Raw genomic sequence first — 20,118 nt, forward strand, 5'->3', positions numbered from 1 at the left:
ATGTGTGGTGTTGTAAGTTTATAAATTATAATATGTACATATGTATGTGTCTTTCATTTTAATTTATTGATAAAGTTCGTTTTGTTTTGTTCACGTAAAATAACTATCTTTTAAAATGAAGGATATGATATTAAATTAAGATTTACTCATGGAAGTTTCGTATATCGTCAATATTAATAAAAATACAAATACATACGCCAGTTTTATTAAAACAATACATGGTTCAACGCGATGATAAAATTGTTTATTAAATACTCATCAGTTTAACAGTCGCATGAAATCCTTAATTCTTAATAGTAAACTTCAATTGTCCTAAAAATAAATTCGAATTTTACAAAAACATACCTTAAATACTGAAAAATACGTAACATAACGTAAACACGTAAATATAAACGCGTATATATAAATGTAGTTATGTTTATATCCATACACAATGTACTGGCATACATACATATGTATGTACATATATAAGTATTTAACAAATGATTGAAATTTTCTGTTTTAAACGCAATGCTGCACTCAAAGGGAAACTGTATTTATCCCACTAAGGAAAAAGGATAAAATGTTACGCGTATCTCATGTAAGATTTGTGCTTCAACAGAAGCACAGCGCGAGTGCAAATAATGCGTTTATAACTCGCTAGTAAATGAAAAATCATGAAAACATAAATGATACTTTCTAATTGCTCCACCAAACGATCTTATTTCTCCTTATCTCCTATAAATTGAATGAATTAGTATGAAAACTAACACATTGCAACTCATTATTCTTCCTTCTACATAAATCTCCGGTAGCACTCTCTGGTAATTAAGGATGAGCAAGCTAAGGATAATAGTTAAAATCAATCTGTCTCCTTTTTCCTCTTTCAAAAGTACGGTGATCTTTATAACGGATAACGGGTGTTTGAAAACCAAAGGTAGCCGATTGAATATTGGTTGAGTGCTTTGAATTAAGTAAATACATATTTATATACTTATGTACATGTATATCATTCCATACCAGTGTGACATTTCAGACCAAATACCGAAATTTTATATTTTGTAGGATATCGCCATTCTAGGTTTTAGAAAAAATGATTCCATTAAGTAGTTGAGTTTGTATTTAAATCTACTCAGTCCATTCCTATAAGCCGGTCCATTCAGGGATTACTAATCAATTTACAACCAATTATAAACTTATAAAAATGTGCTTTTACATTTTATGGAAAAAACAACAGTTACAACAACATAAGTATGCTTGTAATCATGTGAAATGTCTGATGTAATATATTTTTTAAAATGATTTTTAACAAACGGTATATCTACGTAGCACGTTGTATGTATGTACGTTCCTATATCTCTGAAAAGAGCTTAGCGCTAATTTTATTATATGTGCATACATAAGTATTTGTAGTATATTATGATACATTCACTTTTCGAAATGCGCAACGTTTTTTTAAAACGTCGAATTCTTAAGCTAACTTAAATTTGAATAGTACAATTTACGATGTAATGTATTTTTATGAAAGAAAAACAAACGAAAATTATAATTTATTTTTGGTATATCGCATTTGAAAACTAATACAAGAAAATGTAGGTGATTTTCACAAGTTTCAATATGTGCGTACTAACTTATGTACAACCAGAGCTATAAATGTTGATACATACATATGCACCCACAGACATACATATGTATGTACATACATATATTAATATGTATACAAATGTACATATATTAATACGCTCCGATAAATAATTAAGTTGTAGATATCATTATCATTGCCACCGCTTTATGCTCAAAGTTTTTCACAGAATTGAATATTTAAAAAAAAATTCACATTTGAATTACATCCATAGATCAAGCATGCAATTACGTAAATATTGCCTTACTAAGTATTATATGTATTGTTAATTTAATCAGATTGTTACTGATTGATAAAGACGTGCTTTATCATGATTTTTCAAAAGCGTGATCTCGAATTGCAATTGAAATTGTTAGGAAAATTAAGGAAAGGTAAGCCAATTGTGAAAATTAATTTAATTGTTCATACTGTGGAAAATCTAACGACTCTAGTCATCTGGGTCCAATCCGATTAGTTCTGCTTGCAAACGGCCCTTAGTCTTACAACATATTGTTAAACAAAATACTCTAAGTGCGATCCGAAATTGCGGCGACATACTGGTCATAATGATGATTTTCCAAAATGAATTCAGCACGCCAATCCAAACGACCAGAAAATGAATAAGAGTACTTTGGATAACATCACCGGTCACCACTTCGTAGAAGCGCAGCACCATCCATGGCAACCACGACATCCAGAATGCAAACACTAATACGAATGACATCATATGACTAGGATTCGATAAATTTTCAGCTAATGCGGTTGCATATTCTTTGTCATGTATAGGTTCTCCCGATTTAAGCTTTCGTATCATTACAAAAATGTAACCATAATTATGTACTATGGATATAACGCTAGGACCTAAAACTAAAATTGCCAAAGTCGCACTGTACGCCGCCATATTGCCCCAGTCAAGCATGCAAATATGTGTCACATTGTTCGTGATGGGCTTCGTGTAGCCTAGAATCGGTGGACAACATAGTAACGCGGCCGAAATCCATGTAAACACCATCCAGCATTGGCATCTGCAAAAACATGTTCATAAGTACATACACACATACATATGTGCAGGTGAAAAAATTTAATTACAGTTTGTAGATTTCTATGGAAGGTGAAAAATTGTTTGTACATATGAGTATATTATACTTACCTCGTTTTTGTCTGCACAGTCTCATAGCGAAGAGGCTTCCGGACGGCCAAATATCGGTCCACAGAGATCCACATGAATGTATATACAGATACGGCCCACAGTGTCACCTCCAGGTAGCCGGTGAAGCGACATACAATATCGCCATACATCCATTCTCCAGTCAATGCAGGATAAACAGAGAAGGGCACAACCAATAAACCGCAAAGTAGATCCGCAACAGCCAGTGACAGTAGATAGTAGTTGATGACCTCTGTGGGACCTAAGGGCATATAATAGCCAACCCAGAGGAGATGAAATTAGTGATTCATGCTTGAACGAATTTGATTTTTACTATACACACAGTAGACAAGTAAGTATTGAAAACAGTAAATAAATAAAGAAGCGCCATAAACCAACCGATTAACCGCGTAAAAATTGTTGAAACAACAAGATTTGTAGATACATTTTGGAAAGTTAATAACTTTTTGCTTGATTCGTAATTGCTAGCGTTTATTATTTTAAGAGAATATTAAGCAGGTTATTAGAACCTTGTATGGGAATCAGTTTTAGGTATTCCATGAGTTAGTGAAGACAATTTTTGATTGCATCTCGGTTCCAACATGTGAAGATGTACTCGCATACTTTCTTATAGGAAGCGGCTCAAGAAGAAGTAACAACCACTTGATATATAAGTAATCAATTTTGCAAATGAATAAATAGTAGAATTGAATAACATATCTTCCAATAGTAATTTTAGTTGGAAAAATTAATTATGACGATGACGATATCACGATTTTATCCTTTATAAAAGAGTTTCACTAAATACCTAATTTGACTTCCTAGCTATTTGAAATTTGTTGCGACTACATGTTTTTTCAACTGCATGATGTTTTCAAATCGAAAAATGCAATTTCATAGATCAATCAAGGAATTCAGTACATCTGCAAAAGTAATACCATTTGTGTAATGCTATGCGAAAAGCAGATTTTTGTATCGCTGATGAGAGCCGGACGCCATACATTACTTCGTAGCAGTTTCGTTTTAATTAGGATATTTTTAGATTACAACATTTGTAATCGAGATAATGAAGGATGTTTTCTATATACATATACAAATTTTTGAATGAGCAATGAAAAGATTGTTGTGTAAATTCTTTGTAAAAGCATTATTTTGTTTTGCACATCAAAATAAAAACTCATGTACATAATTGCTTTTCTAAACTACAACCAAACATTTTTACTATTGTCCATGCATCGGCGCTACGCCGTACCTTCTTCCAAATTCATTTACGGAGCATCCTGTTACAATTTCATATAGTATAGTATACATACATAAGTATATAATTTATATACATAATTTTCTCAAATTTCAATTGCAAAATTAATTTATTGAGCTTGTTAAATACACAATACTCGGGGGTGATTAACAATAATTAACAAGAACCCACCTTTAAAGTTTGCATAAGTGGCTATAATGAGAAGATTCGATATGACGATGGCGACACCGAGAATGGAGATGAGTACAGCTTTCGTTAGTGCCTCCAATTTGGAATTATCTTGCAGGTAACTCATTTCCTGCATTTTTGAATGGCCTGTGAGAGAATAGAAAGTTTTCAAAATATTCCTATCAAAGTACTCATTTATTGTATGACATTTCAAAATATCTGCTAACCTTATATTCACTCATGACGCTCTCATTTCGAATTTCAAAACAACTGTCCGCTTTCCGATGCGGTGTGGGTTAGTATTCACCTTGTACTCGCAGGTTTGTACCCCTGCCTTTCCAGTAGTTGTCTCACCACACTTTAAAGCGAATAGTTCAACAAAGCGTAGACGACACGAAGCTTCAGTGCACGCGAAGGTCGTTTTCCGTTAGGATATATATATATAACTTTCGTTAATATATATATATATGTATATATATGTATGTGTATGCTCCCTTAATTTTCGAAGGGCAAGTGCCTTGTTAAAATGAAGCCTATTTGGCCAACAGCCAAACAGCCAAATACAGCTGCACTCGGCAAATTATATCTTAACCTGCTTAACCACTCACATAAGCACTCGAAAAAAAGCGCTCATTAAAGCACAAGCATTTTCAGTACGTATGTATGTATGTAGGATTATTGGTTAAAATGAAGATACCTGGTGGAGTCAGTTATGTGAAGGCGTTTCTTACCGTCACAGAGGGTTAAGATTGAGTACAAATATCAGTGAACTTTCAGTTTCGACGTGCTTCGCTTTAAGTGAGTGTATGCATTTTTGTATTACTTATACTTATGTTTGTCTGTTTATTTCTGTTAAAAAATGCTTTTACTTAAAGTTTTTTTTTTTAAATTTAGATTCAGCGCAGTTGTGCGGTGTCGCGTTAATCTTCTGAAGCTCGATAATGTTCGGTTTAAGCAAGTTGATTACATTTGTTTATTTAAATTGTATGACTTTTACTGTGTTCCTCAAACTATTAAAATGCTTAAAACATAAGCAATTAAAAATGTATAAGTTAATTGCGTTGTAATTTTACTTTGGTTACATTTAATATCCGATTTTATTCGAATTTCACAACACTTTGAATAAGGGCATTAGTTTCATATGATTTATACAAAGTTCTTAACTTCTTTTAAGAAATACATAACTCTATAATTTCCTTGCGCTAATAAATGTTGTATGTATTTATTTTTATATTTTTATATATTTATTTTACATGATCACTTAATTGTGTTTGTTTGTTTTTTACTATTTGGATTAAGGTATTTCTTATTAAATTACTGTAGATTAGTAGATTCGCAGTTGTCACGGAAACATTAATTTCAATAAAAAACGCACCCTAATGCGAATGTTTGGCTTACAATGTAATTATCGCGAAAGGGAATTAAAATCAAAACTGTTTAGTAATAATTACGACCTACTACGTACATCTATTGCTGGCACCGCGATTTGTCTGTGACGGGTTAATAAAATGTCTTAAATATAATTTTACGCGCTTTAGTTATGGAAGAATTTGATTTGTTGCTTCTAATGAGCAAACAGTTAGAATAAGCTATTTTTGTAACGGTTATATTAGTTATATATTTGTATAATAAATAGAGCACAGCACCTAAATATTTCTGGTTGTTGTTATTATTTTTGGTATTTATTTGAATATACATATGTATGTATGTTTATACTTAATACTTGTACGGATGTATCTTTTAGTGGTAATGCCTCTTGAATACGATTGATCAGCAGCTACATACATATGTATGTATGTAAGTACGCATATGCCAAGTGTTATTTCTTATATCTGCGCGCCTTAAATGTTCACTTTGAATAAGCATAAATATCAAAGACAACACGATTATGGTTGTTTTAGTTTATCTACATATATGATTCAGGCAACCAGTCTCCGTCTAATGATGGTGATTGCTTCCTGTCAGATACCTGTGTGAAATGAGCCAATAAAAAAGTTATACATTAGTAAATGGTCCTGATTTCTATACTGTTTAAGCAAATTTTTATCAAATAGCTATGTTATGTGTGTATATAATTGCTTTTCAAGACGAACCAAAAGGAAATAGTCGCGTTTAGTCAAAATTTATTTTACCATATAGAAAAATATTCATCTTTAACATTTTTAGATGCATTTTTTAGGCAGCTAAGCACTTAGTAGAAAAAGAAATGCGTGGAATACATGGGCTACTAGTATTATCAATAGTTTGATTAACGAAAGTTATACGATGTTCACATAGCCTTAATTAATAATAATTTTACCTTATAAAATCTGTCAATAATTTATGATATAATATAAAACAGACTTCACCATAAAATACAATAAGAAAAGCGCAAACCATGTCGAAAACTAGTTTCCAAACATTTACACTCAAACCGGTATCATATTTTATTTAACTGAATAATCATGAAATATGTGTTTTATGACATGCATATTTTTATGAAAACAAAAAAATCTGCTAACTATAAATATTACTATTAGAATATACTATAAAGAATCATGCAAAGGTTAAAATTACTTAACATACTTGTTGGTAATATCTAATTAGCATCAATTATAAAATTTACCCAATGCAAGGTGTGAGTTGTATAAGTAAGTATGTACCATTTATACAGAACGGCACTCTATCACTCTGCCGGACCAGGTTCAGCCTCATTTTTCAAATGTTCTATGTACCACTTGAACTTGTATTACGACATACTTCTAAAAGAAAATCTTCGCTAAACACCTAGTAATAATCCTTCCAGGAAGGGGGACGAAGCACAACAAGCCATCTGCACAATGTCCTACGTCACTTGTAATGGACATTAATTGAATATCAGCAAGCGTGCACACTTACACTTTTAGCATTGCATCATTGCGCCAATAAACTGTAAACAGAAAAAATCCGTTGTCTCCTTGTTATCGTCCTTTTTTCTTCGAGAATTTGAATCACCGTAATATTGAGATCGTCACGGGTGACGTTGGGTGCATAATGCAAATCTTTCGTAATAATTAATTAGTTTTGTGGCGCCATGGTTCGGTAGCAAACGGTGACGGGGCTTGAAATATACGAGCTCCGGTAATCAATGCAGTTATATCATCAAAAAGTCATCAACTCGTTAGTATTGAGCTACATACTTGTACGTCGTTTGTTGTGTGGAAGTATGTATGTATCCTCTTTGAATAATGAGTGCTCGCTACACATATCGCAAACTTTCAAACATACAAACCTTTGCAAATATCTGTGTCTTGGTATGTAGCTCTAGTAATTAATCACTTCAGCTGAGTGCAAGGTTAATTTATAATTGCATGAATTCCAAGACGAATGTTATTTTAGGAGTAGGAAAATATAAATGAAAATATAAAAGTTACTTCGGAAGTCTTTAAGTGTTAGCGCACTCTTACAGGTCAGCGTACTCTGTGCTGGCTTTTAATTAAGACTATAGCAACAATATAATACGTGGGTGGTTCAATAACTATTTAGAATAGAAAAGAAAAAGGAAATTGTTGGAATATGGTGATTTATTTATTTTTTAACATAGCTTCCTTTCATTTCGATACACTTGACACATTCTCCAACTTTATCCTGTCTGATACAAAATACCGCAGTCTGTCAGTGTCAGATCGTGGAATTACGTGTCCGATTCGGCTGAAGTATTGACAGTAATCGCCCACGATAATATTATATAATTCTCTTTGATTCTATTGCGATAATAGCGCTATCGAGTGCTGAGGCTAAGTCATTATCGGACCGCACTCGTATTTTTACCGGCACCTTATTAATTTCTAAACAGTTTCTTTAGAACAAAACAGAAAAAAGCCAGTGTTTTGACAAAATTTTACGGTCATTTAACAGAAATTGGAAATATACACAAATGTGCACATAAATAGATATGTATGTATATATGTACATATGTTTGTACTTACAGCAAATTAATAATTTTTTCAAAGGCGATGTGACCAAAGCGTGTTATGTATTTCTGGTCATTATTTACCATATTTGCAGCTATTGATTTTGTGGTGTTCACTGATATGTGAAAGATTATAGATGTGTACCTACGTACATACTAATCCATATGCACGTGCCTAGCGTCTACGGCTAAAATGCATGGTGTGAAAACATAAATAGAAAGCGACGGAGCAATAGAAGCAACCCTGCAAGAACAGTAACAGTAACAAACGGCTGAAAAAATTTTGTCAGCGCACAGAACAAAGTTTCTATAATTTTCTTAAGAGCCTTGTGCAAAAACTGAGCAGCAGTTTCTTGTAGGGAATGCACCCTTGCAAACTGAAATCTCGCATACATACTCATACACGAATGGAAATATGTAAGTATGTAAATATGTGACAGCAGAGATACATTAGCGTATGTTTGACATTAATATGTACGTATATGTGCATTACGGTATCCGTTATTTTCACGTTGATTTTTTTTGCACACGCCCCTGAAGTTTCAGTTTTTGCCCTAAAAATAAGGATCTAACTTAAAAAAAGATCTTTATCAGATGAGATGCTTCTTTTAAAATTATAATTTAAATTCCATCTGATACTTTCACTTTCCAGTATACAAATCAAGCACCAATGAATATATCGGGATAAATTTTTGCACAAATAGTGCCTTTAAGGTGTGCCATCTCCGCACTAAAAAGTGTTGAAAGTCCCCAGGTACCAAAGATATGGACCACAATTATCGCCTGGACAATGTACGAATTTGCCAACTTAAGTGTTGAACAAAGGTTCAATCGTCGTGAATCGAATACGAAAATAATATCATGTGCGTTTTGTGCAGCAGCTCATACTGCACTCAAACCCATGTATATGCACCACCATACATATGCTTTTATTTATACTAAACTATACAAAAAACGCTCAATTAAAGATAAGGACAGCCTTAATGCTTGCAGACTGCTATTAGGTGGCCGTATAAATACGATGTTGTTTAACTACATTGACTGGTACAATGATCACTTCAGCCGATAATGAAGGACATGAGATACGACCAATTGGTTTTAATAAATCACTTAATCGCGTTTTCAGCCTTCCGAACTTAGGTCATTTAAAAGAAGCAAAACTTTATTCTAAAAAAGTGTACTGATGAGACATGAAAACTAACATAAGTAAATGCAAGCTTAGGTACGTTAACCAGAGAAGTAATAATTGTCGACTGTCTCACTTCGGGTTTTTATTTTTATCAAAATCATTAGATCTAATATATGCATATTAAAATACATACTAATTATCCTTATGTACGTCGATGCGAGCCGAAAGGAATTAGTAATGGGCATCAAAATGGATTTTAACTAAAAGAGAAGGGATTTGCAATGGAATTGTGAGCTGACGTGTAAAATGTGCAACAGGTGGCTATGTGAAGCGAGCTTTATGCGAAAGCATTTTCGAAAAAGCAGATAGGATTAGAAACCGAAGCGCATTCCATATACTTAAGTATGTACAAATGTACATACTTATTTTGACTGAGGCTTGCTTTTCACAAGTTGTCAGCGGGTTGCACTCAAGTGCGCACAAAATGTTTTATGTTGCACTAGGGAAACACTTGAATTTATTTACACACAATTCATAACAGCGCTCCATTTCCATAAAAACCGCGAACCCCTATGCCGTATCCTTATGCACTAAAGGCTAATGGGTTGACGGCGCAACAGAGCTCGCCGAGGTTGTGACCACTGTTTGATGATCAACTCTCTGATGCTCCGAAAATGTTGTAAATACATACATTCATATGTGTACATATGGACAAATACATATCTTTGATTAATAAAAAAGTAACTAATTATTTATGAATATTTGAGGCGTATACGTGAAGTGTGGAGGTTTGAACTTATTATCTTTCGAATAAGCAATAAATTCTATTGCCAATTTGTATTGTTAAGCCATAATGGAATTGAGAGGTCGAATTACTGGATGGATGTCAATTTTTATACTTTCGCAACATGTTGCCACAGAGTTTAGATCACCAGACGGTGGTTTGTATATCTTAAAACTAATCGAGATAGATATAAGGTTATACTTGTATGTATACGTCAAAATGATCAGGGTGGCGAGTCGAGTTAAGTTGCGATAGACTCCGTCTGCCCGTACAAGCGGTAATTTGAGTAAAAATTGAAATATCTTGTTGAAACTTGGTACACGTGTTCCTGGGTACTCTGATGAGTTCGATATTGCAGATGGGAGATAACTAAGCAACAAATAAAGATACAATACTGTAATTTAATACAGGACATCAAAGTAAGGAAAAGTTTTAAAAAATGCACATGGTCTTGCCTCTGATAGGTTTAATGTGCATATCTCACAAACCACTAAAGCTAAACGATAAACCAAACAGCTATACAGTGTGAAAATCGGCCACCACCCTTATAAGGGTTATATTGAAAACTACTAAGAGTGCGACAACTCACTAAAGAAACTTGTCAGAAGCAATTAGTTTTACAGTTCAGAAAGCAGGAAAAGTCATAGTAATGATTTGTCCTGATGCCAATAATTTCGACTTTCCAGTTGCCTTTAAACCATTTACTTTTAAGTTTTATAAAACATGCATGCAACAATTATGTGTAAGAATACACATATAATTAGCGACGAATTATTTAAATGTATATAGTAATACACGTGCACTGTGAGTCAATAATCAACGACATCCCAAAAATGTTTAAATATGTGAAATGCCCTATACACAATATATACAAATATTTTTATACCATCACTACCGATGATGAGCCAATTATAAGGGAGCCCACCCCAAACAAAGATTTTATTCTGCATATCACCTCAGTTGGAGCTGATGAAATTCTGTGTCTTATTCTCAAAGCATTTCCTTGAATAAAGAATTGACTACTTGAAGAATTATGAACCACCTGGCGAGGAGTTGACTTGAAATACTTATACGCTTAGGCATAAATTGAATTGTAACTTATTATTGTCTACCTTTTCTAATTCGTAGTATTTTGTGATATAAAAGTATGCACCTCTTACATGCATGTGTATGTAAATATGTATATCTATCTAAATACATGCATATATACACTTTAAAAACTAATTTTCACGAACAATGCAATTCATGAGTGTATTCCACTTTATTTCTCGAAAAGTTAAAAAGTTTCTTGAAATTCTATGAAAATGGAGAGCACAAAAATCATTGTTTTACACTATGACTACATCACAATTACTATTTTGATTCGATTATTTTTACAATTTTTTATAAGTTTCCGATTTTTGATTATTTGTTTTAAAATTATGTTGTTTTACTTGACATTTTGTGGACTCTCACCCTCGAGTTTTACATATGACAATTTGTCACTGTTGACAACGAGCTACTTAACAGTTGAACATCTGTAGTACCATGTGGCTCTTTACTCGTATCACAATAATTATTGGGAAACAATTGAACTGTCATTGCTTCCTGCTTATTCCAGGCGAATTTTAACATACATATGTATGCATGTATGTTCATAGGTAAGTATAAGTGGCCATTTGCCTACCTCCAACTTTGCGGAAAAGCAAGAATAGATACAAATTGTAGAAGTAATTTATGTTTTTTTTTCTTTATCAACATTGATGGATCGATAAGATCGTGCTTGTCCATAAAAAACAGAAACAATTTTGCAACAATAAAAAACATTTCACATATTAGAAACAAAATTTTCTTTCAATAGTCGAATTAATTTGTATTCTTTTACACTTTCTGTAAAGGAAATATCAATCACGCGTTATTCGAATAATCCACCTTTAAGGATTAAATAATGGAATTCAAGGAAAAATAATGAATTCGAGAAACTGTTCATTCATTCATTTTTTGTGTATGTTTCCAAATTAAAGGAAAATTGTTTCCATATTTTTAATAGTTTTAAAACGGATTAAAACGGATATTGCAATTCATATCTGCCATCTGTGAATTACCTTGGGCTATTACACCATGATTTATGTATGGTATATATGTATGTATGTAACTATAGGTATATATATATTTATGTACAGGATTTTGTGGGAAAATTTCGTTAATTCACCATTCGCTGTCTTCGTCTTCCTTTTTGTTTAATCAATAAAGGAGGTGGAAGGGGCTCGAGAGAAATCACATCCTTATTCTAATGCATAACGTATTTAAATAACAAAATATGTAACAAGTATTTATTATATGTATATATTGGTGACTAGTACGGTTTGGAGAAACTAGAATTAAGAAATTTTTATACACAATTTTTGATGTTACAAGAAAATCGTAGATACCATAACACATTTATTCACTTAAAGATAGTGATAATATTTTGTATATAATAGCTTCACATTTTTAGTCTAAAATCTATCTACATATATTGAAGATTTCCCGAAAACTTACAGGTATTTCGTGATATTTTGATCTCTACTCCCAGCATAAGAACCTTTGAACCTTTTTGAAAATGTTAGAAAACTTAAACTAAAAAAATTAATGATATTTTTTTTATTTTGAACTACTATAGTATGAGACATCTCGTAAGACATTGCCACGTAAAAAGAAGAAGTTACTGGAAAGGTAAACAGACGGTAGCTGATTGAATTTATTATGTTTTTCGATGGATTGGCATTGTCTACTGGGAGGGCGAAATAATCATGAAACACTTATACACACATATGAGTGTATTTATTATCTAAACGTTATCTGTTTAACTTCGTTAATTAGTTAAGACTAACTGAATTACTTACTTTAACCCATACATTTACCATTTGAGTACAGTGGCCAATACTTTACAGCGATTTAAGTTAGTATCCTTGGCTAGGATATTTTCGCTTAGAATATATGAATTGTCTTATAAAACCGTCGTAACACAATTTTTGCTTATTGCACTGTAATTAAAATACACACTTTTATAGAATTTGTGAATAAAATTAGATAGAGTTTACGAAAAGCGGTCATTATTAAGCATCAAACGATTACAATAATGAGCTTTTGTTGTCACTGCTGTTTTCCGTCATACTACTTATGTATGGTATGTTTTTGTGGCAGACAAATTTCAATCCCGACATTTGTTTGAATCAATAAGCTATCATTTAATAGACCAAAATGTGAATTTCTCCTGGTATTCGCTTCTGCTTTTATAATTACAACAAAAAAAATTTAAAAAATTGAAACGCTGAAGCAAATAATCGAAAAAGTTCTTATGGTACATGTGTATTTTTCCGAATGTAAAAATAAATTTAAAGCCAAATCCTCTAATAGAACTTCATTATTTTTCACCGCTTAATTTTGTTTTCCTATCACTCGTTTGCTTTGTAAGCCTCAACTCTTGCTCTAGCGCAATGTAGTTCTTTTTTAAGCGAATTCTTCTGTCACTTCTAATTATTATTTTTTCAATAAAACCAATTTTTTTTTAAATTAATTAATTATTCCAATCGCTGTCAGTTACACGCCAATTTTAAGATTGTGCAGGATGGCATCTTGACCGTGAAGCGTCGCCACCCACGCTATTAGCTGATGGTCTAGTCGTTAGTCTTTCCAACTGGAGCTTTGTTCGCTACATTTAGTTTGTTACCTGCGCACCAGTTTTTAAATACATACTATATATTTTACATATACGTATATATGGACAGTTATATATGTACACACATACATACATATATGCATGTATATATCTATACATAAGATATACACATGTTAAGGTGAGTTTCTCACTTGAAAATTGTATAGTTATGTGAAGTAAATAATTATCACTAGTTAATTTATATTTCGAACTTATTTGCAATCAATCACAATACAAACTCATTTAAACTATCGATTTTTTTATATTTTTGGCACTTTACACTAATAGCGACCGCAGCAACAGCAGCGTTGTCGGCTGCAGCAGTGAAGGCTGTCTATATAGAGCTCATTTACTTTTTTGGCTGCATTAATTTTTTCTCCACCAACCATTGTCATAACCGCGCACATTCTCTGCTTTGCGTGTATCCTTTTTCGCGCCCGACTTAACCGCTTTGGGCCTCAACATCAACTGAGTATTTACAGAACCCTGAAAAGTCATAATAGCAGCTGGCTAACATGAACACATATCCAATGTGAATGTATGTATGCATTCAAATATACCCAACAATGTATATGAGAATTCTTACGAAATTTTTGTTGGCATACACATTCCCATCGCCCGTAGTGCAGGTCAAATGCTCCGTTAATGTTATTGTCCGTAACAGCTTTGCGCGGTCTCGCTCCCTTCGATGCCAAAATTGTAAACATGCGCATGCGCCATACTGCAAAGAGTACTCGTGAAAGCTAGTTTGCACTGGAAGCAAAGCTTGTTACTGTCTGCTAGGGGTGTGAAGGGCACATGGATTTGTTTATTTTTGACGGTATTCCGTGTTCACTTGCTCAACAGTGTGCTTGCAGGCCTTGGGCATATCCTTAAAATGGCTAGAATGGTACTCCAAGTATATGATATGTACATAAAAATGTATTCCATATTGTGCAGCGGCTACCCCAAAATTAACATACATCATATAAAACATTGGATGTGTAAGTCCTACTAGTGAAGATGTGATTCCACCTTTGCATAATTAACCTATTTTTGTGGATAATAGGTTATATAAAGCAGGTTAAATGAGTTATATAATGGTCAGAATTAATCGATTTTGAATGTTCATGAAATATCTTCCCAAAGACTTTCGATGAAATTTCAGTCGCTAAAGGCTTGTCCATTGCTTGATCAATTGGGTTTGGGATAATCACAAATGTGTTCCATAAATATTTATATAGTAAACCCATTTACTTAAAAAATAAGTGCACATTTGGCCTAAGAATTTATTTATTTAGGCCAAGACAAAAATGCACAATGATAATGGAGACAAGATTTCGTTTTTTTACTATTAAAACGTCGACTTTGACCTTTCAGATATTCTTTATATACATATACAAATATGTATCATAATATATGTACACGAAATGCTAATTCCAGCGATAATATAATATGACAACTTTAGTTATATCTTTCGTCGTGAAAATTTATATTGCTCAATCTTCCAAAATTTTGCAATTATACAATCCACAATTCAGATGTCGGATGGCTTTCTATTTGTAGAATTATTTGCATTGAATCCATACATAGTTTTATGGTTTTCTAATATAGAGTCGGATAAGGTGGAAAAACGATTGGTGGGGTTTGAGCTGGTGATTTTCCACCCTACAACTCGATTACGGGAATTCAACGCTAAATCAGCATTGAATATGAGCACATTGTTCAAATGGAAACTGGCACAAACGCTTGGTTGTACATTTTGTTTTTATTAGACTGCTTAATATATGAATAGTTTCACCGAAAATCATCAGAACAAAAGGAGTGTAGCCTCAAAAGTTCTATTGTCTATGTGCCCACACCTTCGGGAGTAGAAAATCGTCCATAGATGGCACCACTTCTCGTGCGACGAAGCATATAAGGCTTGTTTTGAGTCTTATCTTCTGTGTGACCAATATATTGCCGAACGGTGCGCATAACATTTCGAAAGATCTCATGATCCCTGTATACAGCGCCCGGTCGCCTTCTCTGTGGTACTCTAAATTAATAAGTGATAATAGGTTTATAACTTTAGTAACACCTGATATAGTATATAAGCTAATTCACCTTTCATTAGCGCGTTGAACCTCTTGCCGTCTGCGCCGCAACTCTAAGCGACGCTTGCAATCATACACGTAATAGTAAATGCAACAACTGATGAGAAAGGCGGCAACGGCATAAACAAACCAACTACAGCTGTTCAGGAAGCTTTAGGCAATAAAGAAATCCGAAATATATCATCATATTTAATCCTTCACAATCTTCATATCAAGCAAATAATTTCACATCAAAATATATTAGCTTAATATACATACTTACATTTTAAAAGTTTCATTGACGTCGAGTAGAAATTTTGAAACTTTATCCGACTTTCGATTTACGCCATCTTCCGGGCTTTTCCATAACGTAAAAAACCGTGACATACTAAACTATTCTGACGTATGTGTGTATGTATGTTCTCGTAACTTCCTCCGTATCTTTTCACTGTACTTGCTCCTTTGTCCAATATTTCAGTAAATATTTCAGTTCGTATGTAAATTCCTGGTAAACTGATTGTAGATTAAAGAATGACTAGGATATTTTCCGTTATTAATTTTCGTTCGGGACCAAGTCCTGAATTTATTATGTATGTTTGTTCAAATATCCAGAAGAGTCCAAAATAAAAATTTAACAAAATATGGTAAAGGGAAATGGATGCACAAAAAAGAGGAGAGGAAACGAAAATTTAATTTAAAAATGTTTTTGAAATAATTTGAGTGAATTTTTAAGATTTCTAAAGTGACGGGATTCGCTGAGCAGTCGGGAATAAAAAACAATTCGGAAAGCCAAGCAGATACGGATATTTGAGAAAACTCTAAAAAGGCATTCGCCAGTTTTATATGAAAATAAGAATATTAATTAATATTAAAATCAATATTCAAGCTTCCTATTCCGGAGTGTTTTCCAATAATTTTCCAAAACTTTAATTATATGCACATACATACATATATAACACACATGTACATATGTATATAAGTGTATATATGAGTAAGAGATTTCATAAGTATTGTAAATGCTTTCAACCACGATATACTTATATAAGTATATACGGGTATATGTTTATAGTTATGTAAAATGAATGCAGCCGAGAATGTGAAAATGACGTCACCTTTTCCTTAAAAACTGTTTAAATTTTATATAGGCAAACATGTAAGTTTAATATGGTCGCCTTTAGCATACCATCTCACGATTTCAGGGCACATATATAATTTTCTAGATATTTTTCCTTTATTTTATGCACTTATTATTCATAAACACTTCACTACATTGTTTATAATTATATATATTCTTAATCTGGAGAATCTCCTCTATCCAACCATATCAATTTTAACCGTGAAATCGTGGGATGGTATACTAAAGTTTCCCCGTTTAATATAATATATACATATAAAATATGCTTAATGCTCCCCCGAGTTTCTCTTCTTAGTTGTTGTTACATACATATACCTTGGTTTTATCCGCCAGATGGAAAATCCTACAGATTGAGTATATCGCCATCACATGGCTGATAGATATTATGACAAGCATTTTAATATAAGCAAGCGTTTTTGTTGTTAATCTCCTTACCGGTGATCGAATCCTGGCCCTGTGGAATGGTGGTAAGCATATCTATGTTAGAAGTATAGTGTACACAGACAATGTAAAATCTAAATCATGTAGATATATGTACGTATCATATATTTAATATTTTACTTATCTCTTCGTATGTTGTATTGTAATACGAATAAATAAGTGAGAGCGAAATTTTCAACATATTTATGTTATCCTTCAATTCTCAAAAGTATTTGTGTTGTTTTCCGCTTTTAGGTTTGCTATATACACCTATGATGATTAACAAATTGTATATACTCACGCAATACGCTTTACAGCGTTTTGCCCTAGCAGTCGTTTTATCATATTAGTAAGTACAGGTACACTAGAAACAAATAAGAAAATACTAGATTCGGACGCAACTGACTACTAGAAACTCTTAAATTTCTAAGGACAAAAGGCATGTGAAATATGTGAAGGTTGTAACAAGTAAGGAAGGTGAAAGTTCGAGTGTAACCGAACATTTACACATATGCTCTCGCGATTTTCCAAGGAAGGGAAATATTTAACTACAAGTATATATTTAAAAAAAATTTGCAAGTTCAAAATTAATTTTTCGATAAAACAATGATTGGTTTGAAATCCAATTTGTATTTAACTATCATACTATAGACTCACTTAGTTTCATTACTCTCTTTTGCTTCCTATCTCGGATATTTACATTAAAGTTAATTTAAACAAGTAAGGAAGGGCTAAGTTCGGATGTAACCGAACATTTTATACTCTCGCAAAGTCAAATGGTATACTCGTTTGAGATTTCTTTGTGGATTGACTGATATTTTCGGTAGAAGGTCAACTATAGGCACTGGCATCCACATATTCAGTACCTAGGGGCTTGAACAGTTTTGGTTCAATTTAGGTAATTTTTAGTCACTTTAAAAGTATTATTCACGCAAAGTTTTACCCCGATATAATCATTGTTGCTTGATATGCATAGTGGAAAGTGAAAGAATCAGATGGAATTAAAAATGGTGTTATATGGAAAAAAGGCGTGGTTGTAGTCTGATTTAGCCCATTTTCGCAATATAACATAGAAATATGAAAAGAACGTTATGCACTGAATTTGGTTGAAATCGGTTAAGCAGATCCCAAGATATGGGTTTTCACCTAAAAGTGGGCTGTGCCACGCCTACTATCTAATTTTGAACGCGGTTCCTATAAAGTCATCTCATACTATCTCAGAGATAAATTTTAATGTCTCTGGCGTGTTTCGTGCTTGATTTATCGCGCTTTTAGTAGTTTTTAACAGTACCGTTATGTGGGGAGTGGGCGGAGTTGCCACCCGATTTTAACTATTTTCACACTGTAGGTAGAGGTTCTAAAAAAATTTGCTTCCAGTGAATTTTGTTATTATAGCTTTAGCGGTTTAGGAGATATGCACATTAAACCTATTAGGGGCGGGACCACGCCCACTTAAAAAAAAATTAACTGCAGATGCCCCTCCCTAATGTGATCCTGTGTACCAAATATCAGTCTTGCATCTTATCGCGCAGCTTAGTTATGGCAATTTATTTGTTTTTGATTAATGGCGTCTTGTGGGCGTGGCAGTGGTCCGATAACGCCCATCTGTAATACCAACCGTCTCCCGGTACCAAGAAACATGTCTACCAAGTTTTATAAAGATATCTCAATTTTTACTCAAGTTAGAGCTTGCACGGACGGACGGACGGACAGACAGTCACCCGGATTTCAACTCGTCTCTTCATCCTGATCATTTATATATATATAACCCTATATCTAACTAGATTAGTTTTAGGTGATACAAACAACCGTTAGGTGAACAAAACTATTATACTCTGTAGCAACAGGTTGCGAGAGTATAAAAAGTAAGGAATTGCTAAGTTCGGATGTTACCGAACATTTTATACTCTTGCAACTTGCAAGGATCAAAGCAGGGAAATACCTTTTATTAGGTATGTTAAAGATTGACACGATTTTGTCTATTTTTGGCATTACTAAATATTATTATGGGGGATAGTGCAAGTTTTCCCCCGATTTTATCCATTTTAGGCGCAGAGATGCACTGTTAGGAAAAAACACGCTCACTCAATTTAATTAAGATAACTCGTTCGAAAATCTTTCTGTTAGGTATATGGGGGCTAAGGGAAATATTCACTCAATTGACCCAATTTTTAACAAACAGACATGTTATTATAAAGGCTGGATTCTTTTCAATAATAATTTCAATATTATATCTCGCACATTGTCATCAGCCGTAGGCTCTGGGGTCCACATTTCCGGTATCTGTTGGCTTGAATAGTTATGGTCCGATTTCAACAATTTTTAAGCCTCAGATGGCATATCATAAAGGCAATATTCGTGCAAAGTTTATCCCAATATAACATGCGTAATATGATATGTGAAACTAGTTCTAGGTACTAAGTTTGGTTGAAATTGATTTAGTAGGTCCGGAGATATGTAATTTCACCCAAAATTGGGGTATCAACCAAGTTTGATAGCGTCAAATAGTTTGTGAGATATGAAATTTCTTCTACAACTAAGAATAACCACGTTTATTATCCAATTTTTAAACTGATCAACGTGTAAACTTATTGGACCATATTTTTGGTTAAAATCGTACTACTGCCACGCCCACATAACGCCATTAATATAAAACTTATAAAGTGCGATAATTAACCACTAAATTAAGACATAAAACTGTGTTTTTGTACAAGGTTTTGCAGTAGAAAGGGGCTTCAATGGGCTAACAATTTTGAAAAACTAGGCGTGGCTCCGCCCTCTAATAGGTTTAATGTACAAATCTCCTAAATCAC

The 20,118-nt window shown here is 33.2% G+C and overlaps 2 protein-coding genes across 13 annotated transcripts; both read right to left on the reverse strand.

Annotated features, from left to right (window-relative positions):
• Positions 1 to 222: 222 nt before the first annotated feature.
• DopEcR (G-protein coupled receptor DopEcR) lies at positions 223 to 14,172 on the reverse strand. Of its 12 annotated transcripts, none has more exons than XM_036363946.2 (6): positions 14,083 to 14,172; positions 12,900 to 13,022; positions 4,401 to 6,142; positions 4,177 to 4,320; positions 2,751 to 3,009; positions 223 to 2,625 (listed from the first exon to the last, which is right to left on the reverse strand). In XM_036363946.2, the coding sequence occupies exons 4-6, from the start codon at positions 4,307 to 4,309 to the stop codon at positions 2,049 to 2,051; spliced, it is 969 nt and encodes a 322-aa protein (XP_036219839.1). In that variant the 5' UTR covers positions 4,310 to 4,320; positions 4,401 to 6,142; positions 12,900 to 13,022; positions 14,083 to 14,172; the 3' UTR covers positions 223 to 2,048. The 12 variants fall into 12 exon arrangements, with proteins under 12 accessions (XP_036219839.1, XP_036219835.1, XP_036219833.1 ...); XM_036363942.2 differs by having other exon boundaries at positions 12,882 to 13,022; XM_036363940.2 differs by having other exon boundaries at positions 12,882 to 13,022; positions 14,050 to 14,171.
• Positions 14,173 to 15,424: 1,252 nt separating this feature from the next.
• LOC106617593 (uncharacterized) lies at positions 15,425 to 16,492 on the reverse strand. The gene is made up of 3 exons (XM_014234893.3): positions 16,034 to 16,492; positions 15,782 to 15,922; positions 15,425 to 15,713 (listed from the first exon to the last, which is right to left on the reverse strand). Exons 1-3 carry the CDS (start codon positions 16,135 to 16,137, stop codon positions 15,524 to 15,526), a joined length of 435 nt encoding a protein of 144 aa, XP_014090368.1. The 5' UTR covers positions 16,138 to 16,492; the 3' UTR covers positions 15,425 to 15,523.
• Positions 16,493 to 20,118: the final 3,626 nt, after the last annotated feature.

This window comes from Bactrocera oleae, chromosome 6 (genome assembly GCF_042242935.1).
Source record: "Bactrocera oleae isolate idBacOlea1 chromosome 6, idBacOlea1, whole genome shotgun sequence".
NCBI classification, from domain to species: Eukaryota; Metazoa; Arthropoda; class Insecta; order Diptera; family Tephritidae; genus Bactrocera; species Bactrocera oleae.